Source organism: Triticum urartu, chromosome 6 (assembly GCF_003073215.2).
Source record: "Triticum urartu cultivar G1812 chromosome 6, Tu2.1, whole genome shotgun sequence".
Classification (NCBI taxonomy): domain Eukaryota; kingdom Viridiplantae; phylum Streptophyta; class Magnoliopsida; order Poales; family Poaceae; genus Triticum; species Triticum urartu.
The window spans coordinates 370239682-370258589 of NC_053027.1; the positions used below are offsets into that span (position 1 = coordinate 370239682).

An 18908-nucleotide genomic window follows, 5' to 3' on the forward strand; every position below is an offset into this window, starting at 1 on the left:
GCGCACGTGCCGAGCGTATTGAGACGTGGTACAAACTCTCCATGATGCATGTCAGTGTCAGAAGAGAGCCCATCCCATTGCCAACACCATTTTATGGGCAACTTGTGCATGTCTAGCCAGAGCTAGCCGACGGGCCATTGTCTCGAAATTTCGAGGAAAATGATCGAGAACAACTCAACTCGTGCGTGTAGCTGGAAATACTGTTCAACTTGAGCGATCAAGTAGGTGAGGTGAGATGGCCGGCACCAGACGAAACCATGCATGAACGCAAAGGATGGAAGGAGCAAAGCGATGAACAGGAGCTTCCAATGATGCATGCATGGCGATGGCGTTACGGCCGGACCGTACACGTCGGCGACCTTGGGCGTGCGCCTGCGTTTGCGTGTGGGCTTTTAGGGCACAGCCGAGCCAGCACACCGGTCGGTCCAAGTTGCCCGAGGCTCGGCGCCATCTCTCCATGTCCCGGAGTGGTCGCCGTCATGCCGGCCGGAGATCGATGCCCCGCCAGCTCGGTCGATACGATATATCGTGTCGCTGCTGGATTGCAATTCGCGGCGCATGCTCCAAAGTCGTCTGGATTTTAATGAGTTAGGCATGATTTTCCGAAGCGCAAATGCTAAATGGTTTGCATGCGGTCGCTGCCAAGAAAATCAAAGGAGCGAGCGAGGAAGGAGGAGGAACGACGCCGCGCAACTGTACATGTACGTACGCCAGCCACGCCATTGAGGTCCACACACCACACATGCGTGCCATGTCCCCGTGCTGTGGACGAGCAGGCTGCTCAAATCCTCGTGCGCCCAGAGCTTCAGTGATGCCGGTTGGCCGGCCGGCCTTGCCTCCGCACTTCGTCGTGGCAACGTGGGCTCAGCCGCCAGCGATGAATGCCGGAGCCAAAAGCCACAGCCTGACGTCTAGGTTCACGGTCCGAGATCCTGCTGAAGGTTGTCTCGGTTTTGCTCCATGGATCACTACGGTTCACTATTCGTCATCTGTCGTTCTGTCTGTTGCTTCCTCAACACTATGATTGCTTACTGCACTTCGGGTTGTAAAAGAGTTTCAGAGACAAAGCACAATGCATACGATTGGCTTTCTTAAGAGCATTTCAATTTCCCTTCCGAATAATCGATCGGGGATTCTAGATACGGTACATTTTTCTTGATTTGCTCTGACGAGTGTTAGCTTCCTCGTATATATTGAGCTAATTGCCTCAAGAACCACACGCCGCCTCAGCGGCAGCATAGGGCCAAACCGGCGCGGCCAGCAGCAGCCTCGGCTTGCGGCATGCCAACTGGGCCTTGGACAAAAGGTATGTTTGGTTCTTGCCTGTAGATGCCCTGCCAATATTAGCTTGCCAATTATTTGGCGTGCCCAGGGTTGGCCAAATTTTTGGCAAGAATCTGTGAAGGAAAGAACAAGGGACTCATTGGCAGCCAAATATTTGGAAGCAAAGCAAACAACATACAAAGGATTTGGCGTGACCAATACTTTGGTAGGGCGAGTTGGGGGCATAAACCAAACAACCCAAAAGACTTGCCCTACTTTGTTTGGGCGCACTTAGTTCAAGCTTAGCAAAATACTCGGAAAGCATACCAAGATTATAACCCTTCCAAGCAGGGTCTAAACCGTTAAAAATAGTTGGTTTAACATTATAACTAGGCATGCAGCATTCAGCAAGGTGCAGCTCACATTAATCACATCACATACGGTTCCATCGTTTCTCATAACCAGGTTATCCAGGCACCACAAAAATTGCGAGTTGCGACAAGTAAGAAACTCCTGCAGTTACATGAACTGCACACATACAAAGAGCTAACTTAATCCAGATTTCCACCACACTTTTCGCAAAAGCGGGAAAACAACAACGCTTTTACATGTCTTTTCAGTTTTCAGGAAACAAAAGAGGTGTTCAGGTGTTTGTGCAGACTCTTCAATAGTCTAAAGCATCACTGATACGATCGCACAGCTTCTATCTTCCAACTTGATACCAAAAATGTTGCCACCATAATCATACTAGATGGAAAAGAGATGATCTTCGATCGTCCACTTCTTTAACGATCTACATGCGCTCCAACCAGCTGCCAAGGCTTTCCTGTGAATAGAACTGCAACCCCTGTCACGGTAGACAAGAGACAGACACGATCAGATTTATCATAACAAACATACCAAAACACAAATAACAAACAATATGCTTACAGCTACCTGAAGATCATCTATCGGTGTCCCAAAGTCGACACCTTGGAGATCAGGTAATCCATTAAGTGAATAAAGGTTATTTTCAAGTCCCCCATCCCTGCCTTGGGAATAGATTGGCCTGTCAAATGTAAGACTCTTTTCATGATCGAAGGAATCCAAAACCTCATGACAGCGCAGGGATTCGTCCAAGCTAGTCCCGGCATGAAATGCCACATCAACAGCCTGAGACGCTAAACCACACCATTTCTCAGCTTCATCCACCAGGCTAACACTTTCTTCTTTCTACAGTAAATGGTCAACACACGCGCAATAAGAACACCAACAGAATGACAAACAAATAAGCTCAAACATTTTCACAATCTCAATAAGAATACGATAAAATTTCCAGGATACTGAGAAGTGCTTCCATACTTCCACTGAAAACAATAATCATACAAACTCTAAATCATATATGGGTTATGGTTACTCTTAATTAGCTTCCAGATCGGCTAGATGCAGATCAACTTTACAAACCTAAAGCACAATTATTTAAACATACTTAAATTTTATAACATATTATTGGTTTTCTATCAATTGCTTTTTATTTTCTTTCTTCTTTTTTTGGAGAAAATGTGAATTGTTTTTACTGGTGACTGGTTTAATCAAAGGTTATGTCTACTCTAAATAGCCTTGAGGTAAGTTTGAAGTGCATCAGATGCACCGTGTACGACTACCACATCATGCACGTATGACACGTGCTACCGTGTTACAACACGAGAAAGGAACATGATCAGATTTGTCATAACATATGGAAACCACAAGTTACAAACACAAACAAACATGCTTACAGCAATCTGAAGGTCTCTAGGTGTTCCAAGGTTAGCATTATGGAGATCTGAAACCTCATGATGAAGGAGAGATTCAACCAAGCTAGTCCCAGCCTGAGAAGTCACCTCAACATCCTGAGACGCTAAAGAACAACATGCAGTGTTCTCAGCATCAGCCACCAAGCTAACATTTTCTCCTTTCTACAGTAAATGACATATCACAAGCACACAGTTATTAATCTAAAATGGTTAACAAATCAGGCAATCAAAAACATTAGCACACACCAAGAGAATGACATGACACAGATAAGCTCAAACGTATTCACAATCTCAAAAAATTAAGATACGATTTCCAGGATATTGAGATTAGTGCTTTTGTAGTTTCATTGTATAGACTAATCGTAAAAACTCTAAAGCATGCGTGGATAAAGATGACTATTAATTGTAGTTTCATTCGGGCGAGGACTCCAAAACATGGTTATGTTTCCTACCAGTCCATTGCTATTAGCTTCCAAATTAGCTAGATGCAGATCAACTTTAAACTCCTCAGTCACTTAAAGGCTTGCACTGCTATATTTTCTTTTATATAAATATACAGGAATTTTTTTATCAAATATTATTGATCTTCTACCAATTTTTTTTACTGAACTGGCGTCAACTCTGAGGAATTTTATCTGTATTGGCCTATTGGGCATATGACTATATGACATCGCGCGCAGAAATATCATCACATGTGACTCATGTGGCAGTGTTACAAGGTGAGTGAAAGACATGACCAGATTTGTCATAACATATGGGCACTACAAATTACAAATACCAAAAGTTACACTTACAGTAATCTGAAGATCTGTAGGTGCTGTTCCAAGGTTGACATTATGGACATCAGGCAATCCATGAAGCGCACATAGGTTCTTGTTAAGTGTCTCATTCATGAGTTGAGAAAGGATTGGCCTGTCAAATGTACTGTTTTCAAGATTGGAGGAATCCAAAACTTCATGATGACGCAGAGACTTGTCTAGGCTACAAGTCCCAGCCTCAAGTGCCACCTCAACGGGCTGAGATGATAAAGCACACCATGCAGGGTTATTAGCATTCTCCGCCAGGCTAACAGTTTCTTCTTCCTACAGTAAATGGCATATCAGATGCACAAACTTTTACTCCAAAATATTCAATAGATCACGCAATAAAAAAAATAGCAACGCACCAACAGAATGACAAGCAGATAAGTGTATTCACAGTCTCAATATGACTAAGAAGCAATTTCCAGGATATTGATTAGTGCTTCTGAACTTTTACTGTAAACAATAATCATACAAGCTCTAAATCATATATGGATTATGAATTGGGTATCTGGGTGTGGACTCTAAAACATGGTAATGTTTTTTACCAGGCCACTTCTAATGGCCAAATTAGCTAGATGCAGAATAACTATAAACTTCTCAATTACTTAAAGGCTTGCGCTGTTGCAGTTTTCTTTTTGTAAATACATAAGAATTCTATCAAATAGTATTGACTTTATGCCAATTGTTTACTCTGAAGTGGTTTCAGCAAAGGTTATATTTAATCTGAAAAGTTCACATGTCTGTGATTTACCTGACCGGGATCATTCTGCTCAGTCTCACATGGACTATTCTTTGGGCGACATGGCGGGATCTTTGTCATGGGAGTTTTCGGACAAATACTTGCAGTAAATGCAGTAGATTCTTCATTAGCCATTTCTGCTTCGGACTTGTCCACCGGCCTTGTCTTCAATTGATAAAATATTTTGGAAACGACAAACTCCCCAACCTTTTCATTTTCCTCTACTCCCAGATGATACTGATGCATCACCCAGTCAGTTTTATCAGGTTTGCCACCTGTTTGTGAACCTTTGTACAGAACCAATATTTTTTTCCACCCTTTCATAACACCGTTGTCATATACGGGTTTTGATTTACCCGTCTTGTGCCATCTCACATGCTCATCAGAAGTGGTCCGATCACTGTTGCTGATCCTTCGACGCTTGCGCTGGCCACACCCATATGCATTTGAAATACTATGGAAGAAATGGGCACTGCTTCCATCTTTGTTTGTGCCTATAAAAATGAACAGGGCCTACTCAAAACATGAATAAACTAAAGAATCCAAAAACAACGTCAAATTGTCAACTAAAGGAATCCCCTACCAGGAAGATTTTCAGGATGTGAATAGCAGATCCCTGCATCATTCTCCACAGTTGGAATAAACTCATCGATGAACATGTGAGGCTTTGAACCTCCCACACCAATTTTTTCTTCTAAATGTTCGAGCAATTCTTGATCAGACGGATCAAACTTCACACCAGCAGGCAGCCCGGGCCACTGGATAGAAACCTACAAAAAATGAAATGCAGTGAATGGTTTTGTAGAATGTGTAACACTGTACCAATGAATGTGAGCTTAAATGAGTAGCGTTTTGCATGCATCTGTAATGCTGAAGCTTATGCGAGTTAATACAGCTCAAAGCCTTATATTGATGGAACAGGAGAAAGTTGTATAGTATCGACTGTTCCGTATTTCTTTTTTTGCTACCATCTGGAATACATCTATCTTAGAAAGCTACCAGCAGACGAATAAATAACCTATGAAGTATTCTGATAACATAAGCAGCTTTCCAGTAAGGGTGCACCAAAAAGTACAGAAGAGAAGTTTCCCGTACAAAGTACAAACTTATAAAGGTAGAAGGTGGTCACTAAAATAGTTTACATGTACTTACATCACTGTTATCAATGATATGTTTGCAGTTTGGGCATTCCCTGCATGCTTCTGCACCGACTTCACTTATCTGGCGATTAGAGCAGTGGGCATTTCTAACTTTCTTGGCAACACCCCTACAAGTTATAAGCCATGACCTGCATTAAAGGAAACACATTGGTGATTGGTAACAAGTTTTTCTCTTTGCAGGGATGATAACAAGTGCTTACATAGCAACATATTAATGTGAACATGATAATGTTATTTATAATGGTCAGCACGTAATACAGTGGTGCTACATGGTAAAAATGAGACTGCAGAACTTCAAGATTAATACGTCAATCAGGAAGGATATGGAAGTAGTGACAATCAGTAAGCTGTGTAACAAGACATTGGAAATTTCTATTGACGCCCTTTTTTTGGCGGGTGAATTGACGCCCTCTTTACACTGTTCTTAGAAAGTGAAACACTGACCAGACACTATTGACTGAACAATGCTAAGAACAGAGTGATGAGACAAACAAGCTATGTGCCGCAACGGAGTTACTGATCATGTGTTTGATATCTGTACTGGCCAATTAAGCTATAACATAACAGTTATAAGCTTAGACATATTAAGATAGCGAGCACTTCCAATGTCATCACATTGCTCTATCAATGACTCAATGTACCAGGGCAGGCTTTGCAAATGTACTAATGTGAACAAGATAATGTTATTCATAAAGGTCAGTACACAAGACAACGGAGCTACATGGTAAAAATGAGACAGTAGCTTCAGAACTTGAAGATGTAATGCGTCAATCAGGAACAATATGGAACGATTGACAATCAGTAAGCTGTATGTAACAAGACATTGGATATTCCAATTGACGTCCTGTTTACGCTGCTCTTAGAAAGCAAAACATTGACAGGACACTATTGACTGAACAATGCTACATAACAGAGTGATGAGAACAAACAAGCTATGTGCTGCAACCGCTGGATCTGATCATGTATTGGGTATCTGTATTGACCAATTAAGCTAGAACATAACTAAGCTTAGACATATTAAGAAAGCAAGCATTTTCAATGTCATAGCATTCCTCTATCAACGACTGGAGGTATCTGGGCGGGCAGGCTTTGCAAATGTACTGCTGCATCGCTACAGGAAAGTGAGCAATCGACGGACGGTACATTTCCTCCCTGCCGTGGGAAAGGAGGCCACTAGAGTGCTGAAATGTGGGCATCCGGAACAATCGGACAAGCCCTAAGCAACAGTGACAGAGTACAAGTAACTGAAGAAAGGGGGGAAGGGAGGTGGCGACCTTGCCATCGCGACCGGGTGTAGGGACGACCGATCGGAGCTCCGCGCGCGGATCGCCGCGACGATCGGCCAGCCCGACGAACCAGGATTCGGGAAACCCTAATCGGCCGGCGCGGCGCGGCGCGGCGGGCGGGTGCTTGCTGCTCCGGTCGGTCTCCTCCCCCGCGCTCGCTCTGCTCGGTCCAGTGGTGCCAAGTGGCCTCTGCTCCCCCGCCTACTCGCTAGTAATGGCGGCTGGAGGAAGGGTCGCGGTAGGAGAGGAGCGGCGAGCGAGGTCGGAAGGGACGGGGGACCTGTGTCCGACGCCTCCGCTCCGCGGTTTCCTCTCGCTTTTTCGCCTCGGGAAACCCCAAAATCCCCGCCCCGCTGCCGCAGTGGCCGTTGTGGTTTCCTTCCTTGGCAAGCCGAGCGCGGTCCCCCCACACAACACATTAATGCTCGGGCCGGGCGCTGGACTGGAACTCCCGTCTTCTCTAAATGGGCTGCAACGCGGCGCACCTCATACGATGTAGCCCAGCCCACACCAGTCAAGCTATCCTGCTCTGCTCACAGTTGGGCCCAGACTGTAGTTGATCATATAAGACTGAATTTGCATGTGTCCCATCAATTCCTCTAAGTTCCTCTAAATCCCCTAAAAAATCAATTCCTCTAAATTGACCCTGATGTTCTAAAAATAATAAAGAATAATTCCCTACAAAGATGTGTCCCAATAATTGTACATTCTAAACAAAAATGTGTCACACAAAAAATTATGCGCATCTATAAAACGTTAGGCTCACCTAAAAAAGAGGAATGGTTAGACTTCACTGACCTTACTCAGCTCGGGCACATAATTGTACTCATCAGTTTTTCACCAAATTTCTTCTTCTATATGAAAAGACTGAGCTTTTGTCGGTCACTAAAAGAAGTAAATCAGTTCTTTCCGGTATGGCCCTGTTCGTTGATGGTTGCAACCATCAGTAAAAGCCAAAACGGGGCCATGTTGGCGGAAGGCTGGGCACGCACGATAGCGCCTTATTTGGTTGCAACCAAGTGATCAACTATGATTTATACTCACTAGAGGCTAACGTGCGCTTTGCCGCGCCATTCTTCATGCGATTTTGTGATCATATGTTTCCTTTTGGTTTTATCTATGTTGCCTTGTGTTTTAATTATGTTTTGGTGGTGTTATTTTTCATTCGTATATCTTGTCGAGTTGTTGTTGGAGACAATATTTGTTCCGAGAGAATATAGGAGTTGTTTGGTACATCGTTGTGGTGTCTTATATGTTTTGGCCTCGATGTCAGACGGTGGTTGTTGTCTGAACATTTTGTGAGCTCCTATTCCGCCTTGAAACCGTGGATCTACTACTATAACACTCACATGGGCTGGCCAATGAAGCTCTCGCTCGCTTAGCTTGGCTCGCTACTCCTCTCGTTCGCTTAGTTTTTTTCGCTCATCCCGATGATAGCTTAGGGAAAAATGGCTATCTTTTTTTATTTGAAAAGGTTAGATTAATTGAAATATATTCAAGGAATTTTTTAAAAAAATTGTGAATTTAAAAAGGCGTGAATTTTAGAAAACATTCATAAATTTAAAATATATTCTTGGATTTCATAAAATGATCTCATATCAAATACGTTTTCAATTTAAAAAATATTCGCAAACATACAAAATGATAGTAACTTTCAAAATATCCATGTATTTAATAAATATTAGTGAATATGAAAATAGGTAATTTTTTAAAATGTTTTCTTTCTTAGTGTGCACAAATTTTAATAAGCGCCCATGAAATAAAATGCGGAAAACTAAAAAATAAAAACATAAATATAATGAATATTAATGAATCTGAAAAAAGAGAATTAAAAAAATATTTTGCTTCTTAATGTGCTCAAATTTTAATAAGTGCCCGTGAATTAAAATATGAACAACTAAAAAAATAAAAACATGAATTTAATAAATATTAATGAATCCATAAAAAGTGAATTTTAAATATGTTTTGTTTTTTAATGTGGACAAATTTTGATAAGCGCTCATGAATTAAAATGTGAAAAAACCTAAATAAAAAAATAAAACTAAACAACACAGAACCTAGCATGCGGGGCTATCAGCAATCCCACAATCCCCGAAACAGTAGAACGCTTCAAATCACGTGAGCTTAGTATCTCTGGCTGGATTCGTTTTTGGAGCAGGGTATTCCTGTTCCAATTGAACGTTCTTTCCGGTATGACTTGTGCACGTATGCTTGATGTGGAGAGCCCTGTTGTGGCGTTATGTTTGGCACGTAGGGCGGATCTACGTTGGAGCCTGTGAGGGCAGCTGCCCCCACTCGTTTTTAACATGCGCTTATATACATGTTGCTGCCTATGCGTGTGCCCCCACTAGGACGAATACTCTGCCTCCACTTAGCCCGATTCCTTGCGTATTTTCAAAAGCCCATTACTTGAAGTGTGAAAAAGGTCAAGAAATAGCAAAAAAAAAGGTGTTGCAGCGTCTAGCCTGCAGATCGCTCAGATTTCCTCGTGCACACACGCACCCACACGGCCGAAGCCCTGACCTTGCCGCTCGCAGTTGCCGCTCGCAGCCGCCGGCGGCGGCAACTGCTGACTTGCCTGTATCCTTCCCCTGCGGCCTTGCACGACGTTACTAACGCACAACCCCATCAGCAAACCCCGATTCTGTAATTTCTCTCTCATTGATATCAAGGTGAGCCGTATAACACATCTAGGTTTTTCCTCCTTGCGATTTTTTTTGTTAGTTTGCAATTCCAATCTTATATAAACTGAAATTCAACTGTTTGAAATTTCAATCTAGGCCTTGCACGTGTGCTATCAGATTAGTGTATTATTCATTCGTTTGTCCATGTCTTTCTCCTTTTGAAATCTAGATGAACCGTATAAAACATCAAAATATGTGTATAATCCATGGATTTGGATAATTAGGTCACTTCAACCGTTCAACCATTTTTTTTGTCACATACAAAATTTAATATGCAATTTCCTACTTAAGGGCAATATTGGCTAGTTCAGGCTCATAGGCTCCAATTTATTCAAATCAACTATTATAAAAAATTCTAACAATCATTTGTTTGTGCACGCACACACATCAAATGTGATATTCATATTGATGCAAACACACACAAACATCAAATGTGATATTCATATCGATGCAGATCATTGTCTCAAAATTTTAATTTATTTTCACTTCACAATGAACTTGATACCATGAGAAGAATAAGGTGATCATGCCCAAACTTTTAGTTTATACTAATACTTGCCTTGCTAGTTCGTGAATATGCCCATACATTTTGCCCCCTCTCAATTTTTTCCCTGGGTCCGCCCCTGCACGTAGCATAGCATGCCAGATGAAGTAAGTATATTCCAAGGCGAGGCGTGTGCGCGTAGACAAATAAAAGCGCACTACACCCCACAAGTGAATCCGACCGAACTCTTCAACCCCCTCAATAGGAGATGCTTAAAAAAAACCCTCGATAGGAAAAAAGGAAAAACAGGCGAACTTTTCAAGCCAGGAACTGCCATTTGATTGATTAGGCTTGAGTAGACAACCACCCACTCGCCTCGCCTCGCAGTGGTTACTGCAACAACACGTTACACGCCCCCGTTTAATTAGGACCGCCCTAATCATAATTCTAAGTAATAAACAGGTTAACGCACCCATAATTCCCCTTTTGACGATCAGGAAGCGGCCAGACCGTGTGTGCAGCGCGGTGTCGTCACTTGTCGCCGTCGCCGGTGGCCGACGGACGCGTGGTGCGATGAATGAAGAGCGCGGCGAAACTGACCCGGCCCGCGTTTGCTTAGCATGCAGCGCAACCGTCCTAGCCTAGCTAGCAGCACGCGGCCGAGCAGGACCGGGCTTCGCAATTGCAGTTGTGGCTTCGGGCGGTGACGACGCAGCCGTCGCGCTCTCCTGCCCGGAGTCGGTCAACAGGTCGACGCCCGCGCGCGGGCAAAGAGACGCGGCGTGACCTGCCAGCGCCAGGTCAATGAAAGGAACCGCCACGCCCAGACCAGCGCGCGCCTCAAACAGACCACCGGTGGCCAACCAGGATGGATGGCCTTGCCGTATCTCCAACGTCCATCCTCAAAACGCCCCGCATACATCCACGTTATGCTATTTAAATGTGTTGTGTCATCTAATACAAGCCTGTATCAGCCGGCAAGATGATTAAAACGTAATTTTTCAGCGTCCGGACCACTGTCAAGTTCTAGTCTGACCACCCTGGCCATCAAAATCTCCTACCTCTCCCGCCCTTGTCTTCCGCCTAAAACGGTCATTGTCGCTTCATAGCGTTAGTGCCGCATTCATGCCCGGCCAAAGCGAACGTGACCTCTAACTAGAGCCGGCACTGAAGCAGCGCGCCACTTTCCGGTGCAGATGATTGCTTCGCGTTCAAACGACATGATGGCCGTCCGTCGGCGGCCGTCTGCCGCCCACATTAGTGACACACGGTAAACGAGGTGGCTACTCCGACGCCACCCGTCCGCCCCTCTGCCGGCCATCGTTGCTATATAAATTATTGTCCTGACCATAGCCGCAATCATCCGCCTTTGATCCCTTTCTCCTCTCTGCACCACTCCCACCATGGCTTCCCTGCACTCCAAAGCTCTCTGAGACGGACTGACAACGGATTAGAAGAAGGAGATGGCCGCCATTGCTGTCGGCTGGCAGCCGGAGGACGACAACGTCCCAATGGAGGACACGGTCGACGACGAGCCAGCGCCACCCTCCTCCTCCTCGCCGCCACCCTCGCCACTGCATTGCACCATGACCATCGGCGAGGCTCGTGCCTATTACATGAACATGGTGCGTGAGGAGCAGTTCCGGGAGGCGCATGCTAACATCGTCTACAACCACCAGCTCCTCCATGAGCACCAGCAGGCGGAGGAGTAGCTCACCGCCGACAGGAGATTGCACCGGAAGCATACCCGGCGGCGCTGCTTGAGTCCTACCACTCCGCCTGCGAGATTCGCCTCGCCTGATGGTGTTACTACCAGCGTCAGGCGGAACTAGAGTCCACCTACAAGGAGTTCAACGAGGCGACGGACAGGGTGTGGGTCAAGACAGACTATGAGGCAGAGGACATCACCGGCTCCGCCAAGGCCGCGCCCCACCGGCACGTCCGCGGGTGCCGCCAGCAACAAGGAAAGAGTAGAGCATGGTGGGTTGCTGCCACTTGGGTCCCAAGAAAGCCATCGCTCCTCCCCTCCCGTTGAAGCCAAGCTTGGTGATCTCAATATCGCCGCCTGATTAGCCGCTTGGCGGAGACGTGGAGATGAACAGCTTCATTTCGCGGGTCTCTGAAGGCGGTGGTTGCGGAGGCTGAAACAAAACTGAAGAAGAAGTTTCAGTTCTCAAGGCTCATAGCCAAACATAGGAAACGAGCGCCGGCAATCATAGACTAGGTGTATTACCTTTAGAGCCGGAGGAGCACCGGTTAGATGTAAATGTAATGAAACCCGTCATGTTTATATGAAATCCGACGAATTTTGTCCAGTTAGTTTGAATTGTTGTCGGAATGTATACGGTCAGCGTTAGGTAGCGGCCTCCCACATCTATGCACGTGGACTGGTCACTTTGTTCGCGGACGGATGCGGAAGGAAAATTACGGGTCGGCCAATTTGCGGGTCTCCGTTGAAGTTGGCCTTATCCGTATGCCTTCGTGACCCGGTCCACCGGCGACGCCCATGCCACTGTACCACTCGCCTCAAGGAATCTCCTCTACAACTTGCCTCCAGAGACAGCTCAGTCCGCAGGCAAAATCCCACATAAAATCTGCAATTTCCCTCCACCGAAGACTGCAAGTTATACCACTACTACTGGCAACGTTTCTCTGAAAATCATTGAACAAATCAACTAGCCGAGGAAGCCTCGTAGCAACGGAACAAAGTCGCGTAGGGTCGCACGGAGAGGAAGGCCAACAGCCAATGTGCTGCGCAGCATGTTTTGCCACTCTGGCCGAGGTGGACAGCAACCCACACGGACAGCCTGTTCCCACCCACATTGCAGCGCTCACAGGTCGCTTAACAACTTGCAGCTGCCAGTGATGCCCAAACAGAGTATGGATTACCCAAATCAACCTGCACCAAACCTACCCTTACCAAGGAAACCTGTGACTGTTGGCAAAAGAAAGATGACAGATGCAATCAATTGCACACTCCGGTGTCTTCAGTACGACAGCAACGGCATCACATGTTAAGAGGAGGATTAAGACACTTGACCAGAAAAACGGATGGCCCCTGACAGCAGTAAGGCGGGCAGGCAGGACATGAACCCACTGAGTGCACATGTACTGCAGTAAATCATCAGCAAGAATAAATGATGATGATAATAATAATGTACACCACAAGGTAACAATGAGAAACTGCTGCAAATGTCACACTCAGTCTGTAATCTACAATATATTTTCTGAGTTCATAAATCAATCATGGAAGCAATGAATCAACAAGAGACTCAGGTGGCTAAGCTCCTCTTCCAAAAATAAAACATGCACGCAGCGGCCCATGGAGCATGCGCTATGCTGTCAGGCCCTCCATCCATTGTTTTGAATTACATGGTACAAAATCATGAACCCAACACAACCGCCATTCCAACTAAGTCAGCCAGCCACTGGTATCAAATACAACCGCTAAGCCACACTCTTCCCCAAGGGGGCATCACATCTTGATGGAAACGGCCGAGGCTACCCACTTTCTCTCATGCAGTTGCCAGGAAGAAGATACCTGTACTGATCAACCTTCTCGAGCAGATAGGCGGGAAGATGAACCGCTGAATACGTACTTGGGATTGGACCAAGCTTGGCGATGATCTCTTGGAACGTGTACTCCTCCGGAAGCATATCAAAGAGATCAGCCCCTTGGCATATCACATGCTGAATTCTTTTGGGGTTCAGGAAGTAGCTGAATCTGATCCGGTCCACATGGCTGTAGGCTTTCATTTTGAAGACAAAATCATTTATGTACCGAAAGCAAAAGCTGCAGTGCCATCCTGAGTCTGCCAGAAGGTCGTCAGTTTGCCGGTAATGGGCATACCTCGTCTTCCCCGCTCGGTATCTGTGTACTGAAGCCCTCCAACTCTTATCATCAAGCATAAATTGAAACGAGTAGAGATAGTTCTTCAGCTGAAGGTGAAGTATCTCAGGCGTATCATCGCACCATCTCAACAGGTTGATTGTATGACCACTTGGGATCTCATCAACATCAGACATAATCAACAGGTCATCGTCGGTGATCCCGGCGATCTTTAGAAGCTGGTCAAGCGCGACTCTCTGATATGATTCCTCCACAAATGGGTTCTCACCCTTCACAAACCTCCCCCCTATCATACCATAGGTCAACCGTGATTCAGCAAACTCAAACTTTTGGCGGTTTTCCTTGAAGTGGAGCTTCTTTTCAAGGCCAGTAAATGTTGAATTGGACTCGAGCAGCACAAATTCTGACACATACGGGCTAAGCTCGTGCCAACGAATATCAAGAATGTCGAGCTCGTTGCTGAAAAGCACCGCGTCAAAGACACGCCGTGGAGCCTCTCGGATCTTCCATCCATGCAACTTGCAGAGGTTTGCCATCGAAACATTTTCATGATAGTAGTGAGGAAGTACGGTGAAAGGCTTCGGGGGCTTCTCCCAGATTGGTCTGAGGAAATAAGTGACCTTCTGGCCATGAACATATATGACGAAAATTATAATCGGCACACCAATCAGCAGGAACAGAAGGGCCTTTAAATCAAATCCCCGAAGTGCACACTTCAGCCTTGACATGCTCAGAACAGCCTTTGAACCATGCTGCAAATGAATACAGAAACCATGTGAGAAATCACTCAGGCAATGGAAGTCACAAGAAGCACGAAATTGAGCTAAAAATAATAATATGCAAGTAAACACCCATCTTCTTCACACAACTATTTGAACAAGAAAAGACTGTACAAACTGCAGGGATATGCAGCACACACTGATTTACCCAACTTAGGACGCCAATTCTATTGTAAATCAATTAGTAAAGCTTACGGTGTATTGCATAACTGAATTTTTTGGCTAAAGAGAGTTACTAATTCGTTCAGCGCAAATTGGATGGCTGTAGATGAAAACAGGGAAAAAATTTAAAACCCACTCAACACGGGAAGCACAAAATCAATGTTACATTATTACTCATGGAAGATCAACCATGGCAGGAACAAGTATTCAAGTGGATTTGTGTTTATTTTGTTACTATACAAAGAAAAATAGACACAGCCTAATTCAGATCGACGATAAGAGCAAGCTGCATAGTGGAGTACGTAGGAGTATCTCTTAACGAACTCCTTCGTAGTCTACTTTGGCAGCATGAATCGTCAGCGTGCACAAGTATTAACCTGGCCCTTTTACTAAAGGTGGGTCGTTTCACGGCCGCACCTCAACCGGTTAAAGAAAAGATTCCAGGATTAGAGGGAACCCAAATTCGGCCAGCTCGCGAGATTCCACCAGCACCAGAAGCAGCATCAAAACCTGGGATTACACCTAATCCCCCCATGTGTAGGACCGAAACAGATCAAACATTCTTCTTCTTGTAAAGCAACTAGGCAAGCATCTCGGAGCCGGACTAGGCAAATCTCATCGACACTTACTCTAAAACAGAAACCTGCCGACGGAATAACAATAGTATATCGAAGCAAGCGTGATATTGGTGGTGGAATCGAAGCGCGAACAAGAGCAATTGGAGCAACCGAAGCATGAAGCGAGCAGTTTCCAGGCCAACCAAAAAGAAATAATAAATAAATAAAATATAAAAAGAAGGAAAAAGCAGGGTCGAGAAGGGGCCTTCTCGTGGACCAGGTAATCAATCCACCGAGATAGCCACGCGGTGTGGGAAAGGGACAGATCTGGGGGGTGTGGGCGAAGGGACGGGAGCGAGGTCCTCACCTCGCCGTCGCAGATGCCCTCGCAGATTCCGTCGGTCTTCTTGCAGTTGGTGTAGTAGCCGGCAGACTCCATCGCGGCAGCGCGGGCGACGGCGCTGCGACGGGTCAGCGCCCGGACGCGCGGGGGCAGGCGGAGGGGCGCGCGCGGCTCCAATGGTGCTCCGATCGGCCGGCGGCGGCGGTCTCTTGGCCGCCCCGGTGCCGGGCGGTGTTTTTGCGCTGGTGTCCTCGGGGTCTGGGCTAATTGTTTGTTGTCGACACGGCTCGATTCGTGTCTCCGCTGTCGGAGTTGGTCACGTACAGGGGAGGGTGTTGTGTGGAAATACAAAGGGTTGTGGACGTTTGCGCGTGGTGTGGGAGCGGAAAGGAATAGCGAGATGAGGAAGAGGAGGCAGGAGCAGGGGGCTTATGGGAAGAACCGTGTCTCTCCTCTAATTATAGCCGTTTGGGTGGTGGCCTTGCGCGTGGTTCCCTTCCGGCTGTGGGTGGGCTGGCACAAGGGGAAGAGGGAAGAGAGAGAGCTGGTCTTTGTTTGTCATCGTGCTGCTATGGAGGCTAGGGGCATCTCATTTCGCAGAGTTTAAAGCCTGAAATTTGTGTTAGTGTCGTGTCTTTCTCTAATCGGTTTTGACGATTTCCTCTCTTTTCTTTTTCTTTCCTTTCCTTGCAAAAAGGTAAGGGCTTCTTTGATTCAAAGGAATTTTATAAGATTTCTGAAGGATTGAAATCTTTAGGATTTTTTCCTATATTGATCCTTTGATTCATAGGATTGGATCCCATAGGAATTTTTCCTATGGAATCTTTTGTACTGCATTTTATAGGAAATTTAACATCCACTCCAACCTCTTTTTACAATTCCTTTGTTTTTTCCGTGGCATCAAACAATCATTACTAATTCTATAGGATTCAAATGGGTATGCCACTTCAACCCTACACTTTTTCTATTCCTACATTTTCAAAATCCTACGAATCAAAGAGGCCCTAATACCGGGACTACTACGAGTAGAGCAGTATCCTCATCCGTGTTTCAACGTGTCATGTTCTATTCCGAGGGGGTAATTAAAGGGCTTTACGAAAACACCATGTCACTAAAAACAGAATTTGCCATGGTATACACGATATATTTGCCATGTGCAAAAAAGAAAAAAACCCTAAAAGGCAGAATTTGACATGATCTTGTAGCCACTTGTTTAGGATTTAAAAATGGATTAAAAAATAGGAAGTTTGCGGCGTTCACTCTCAAGGGAGTCTACAAAACGAAGCATTTCGTCGCTCGCTCGGGCGGAGGAAGCCAACACTTTTAATATTTGCGCATGGAATCTGACGCACCTCAGAGCGATCGGTCAGAAAACGTTCACACGAAGCGTCAATTCTATAAGCTTATCGGGTTTTTTTGCGGTGGACAACTATATAACACTTGTAATTTCGGTAATTGGCTATGGCTTCTAGGTGCATATACACCCATTGTCTAAATACACATTTTGAAAAATTGAAAAATTCTGAACAAAAATCCCACATGTATATCCAGACATTTTACGTGCGTGCACAAAGTTTCCGGTGAAAAACGAGGCTTTTTGTGGCTTGTGTAAAAAAAAGACAATTTCTGATGCTTCATTATAACTATTCACGAGGCATTTCTTTATCTTTTTTACACAAGCCACAAAAAACATCGTTTTTTATCGAAACTTTGTGCACGCACATAGAATGTCCTGATATACCCGCGGAATTTTTGTTTCGAATTTTTCAACTTTTCAAAATATGTATTTTGATAATAGGTGCATATGCACCTAGGAGCCAAAACACTGCATAGAATTTCGGTAATTGGCTATGGCTTCTAGGTGCATATACACCTATTGTCTATTTGCTATATAATGTGGAAGTTACTTAGACTTACAAAACATGACTCATTTTTCATGAAAATTTGCAAAAGAAAAATATAGGTCAAATGTTAGTACAACACAATTTATCTTCCTAAATCACAAACTAAAGCATCTCTCTACACACACAATGTGTTTGTTGTGTTTAGTGCAGACCTTGGCCCTACATGTTGATGCAAACATGATTTATTTTTAGTAACCTTATAAAAGGCGGTTCCACTATCATTAAGATAACAGAGTATGGTCATCTACTAACAATAAATTGAATACCTTGAGTAAATAAGTTGGAATTCCACAATACATCAAAGGCATGCAACACTCATATCATAACAACAAAGTTCTCTCTCGCAAACTAAGCATGGTTAGGTTCTTTGTGTTGAAACCAGCCTACCAGGATTCAAGTCCTAAACTAGACACCGATGCTCGCATTTCCTTGATTTGTTTCAGGCTTTCCGATTCAGTGGGAGGAGACGTTCCAGTCGACTAAGAAGGCGCGTGTGGTGACTTTGTCAATCTCAAGATATTGGGTCGGCTCAGTCTCTCAGAGGTGCTAATAAGGATATGGTGTGCATGCGTTCATAGGGGTGAGCGTATGTGCGTATGTATGAGTGTCTGTGTCTGTACTGTGTTAAGAAAACAAAGTGCTCTCTCTTCATAGGCCTTTGACTTAAATGATTTATAAATGAAGTTTAAAGTTTTTTATGAATTTTGAGTTGTTGATTTGTAGGATTGCAATTCATCGAATTTCCCCGGTATGATTAATTTTTACTAGATTTCATACAAAAATTTCCATCCACTTACCCCATGTAAAGAACCTTACCTTATTCCGTGCACAATCAAACGACCATATAAATCATGTAATATTAAATATACCACTACATTCTACTAATGGGTTTTCCTATTCATGTATTTTAGAAGTCATATGAATTTGTGTTATGAAGCTACACTCGGAATCCAAATGTATTTGATTGTTGAGCAGCTTATTTATGTTCATTAATGATTAAAATTGACCAAACTCTTGACTTTTTTTTATAAAGAATGTGACTAAATCATATCAAGGCATGTGAAGCAGCTTAGGTGTAAACCTTTTCCTCTGCACATATGTTACTGACTATACTTTGGG

General features: G+C 44.5%; 2 protein-coding genes across 4 annotated transcripts; both read right to left on the reverse strand.

Annotated features, from left to right (window-relative positions):
• Nucleotides 1-1625: 1625 nt before the first annotated feature.
• LOC125513543 lies at nucleotides 1626-7419 on the reverse strand. Of its 2 annotated transcripts, none has more exons than XM_048678669.1 (8): nucleotides 7015-7419; nucleotides 5733-5868; nucleotides 5164-5350; nucleotides 4593-5074; nucleotides 3833-4120; nucleotides 3021-3200; nucleotides 2200-2475; nucleotides 1626-2110 (listed from the first exon to the last, which is right to left on the reverse strand). In XM_048678669.1, the coding sequence occupies exons 1-8, from the start codon at nucleotides 7020-7022 to the stop codon at nucleotides 2057-2059; spliced, it is 1611 nt and encodes a 536-aa protein (XP_048534626.1). In that variant the 5' UTR covers nucleotides 7023-7419; the 3' UTR covers nucleotides 1626-2056. The 2 variants fall into 2 exon arrangements, with proteins under 2 accessions (XP_048534626.1, XP_048534625.1); XM_048678668.1 differs by having other exon boundaries at nucleotides 2194-2475.
• A 5887-nt stretch (nucleotides 7420-13306) lies between these two features.
• Nucleotides 13307-16416, reverse strand: LOC125513544 (beta-1,4-mannosyl-glycoprotein 4-beta-N-acetylglucosaminyltransferase-like). Of its 2 annotated transcripts, none has more exons than XM_048678670.1 (2): nucleotides 15910-16416; nucleotides 13307-14796 (listed from the first exon to the last, which is right to left on the reverse strand). In XM_048678670.1, the coding sequence occupies exons 1-2, from the start codon at nucleotides 15979-15981 to the stop codon at nucleotides 13696-13698; spliced, it is 1173 nt and encodes a 390-aa protein (XP_048534627.1). In that variant the 5' UTR covers nucleotides 15982-16416; the 3' UTR covers nucleotides 13307-13695. The 2 variants fall into 2 exon arrangements, with proteins under 2 accessions (XP_048534627.1, XP_048534628.1); XM_048678671.1 differs by lacking the exon at nucleotides 15910-16416 and adding an exon at nucleotides 15615-15878.
• Between the last annotated feature and the right edge of the window lie 2492 nt (nucleotides 16417-18908).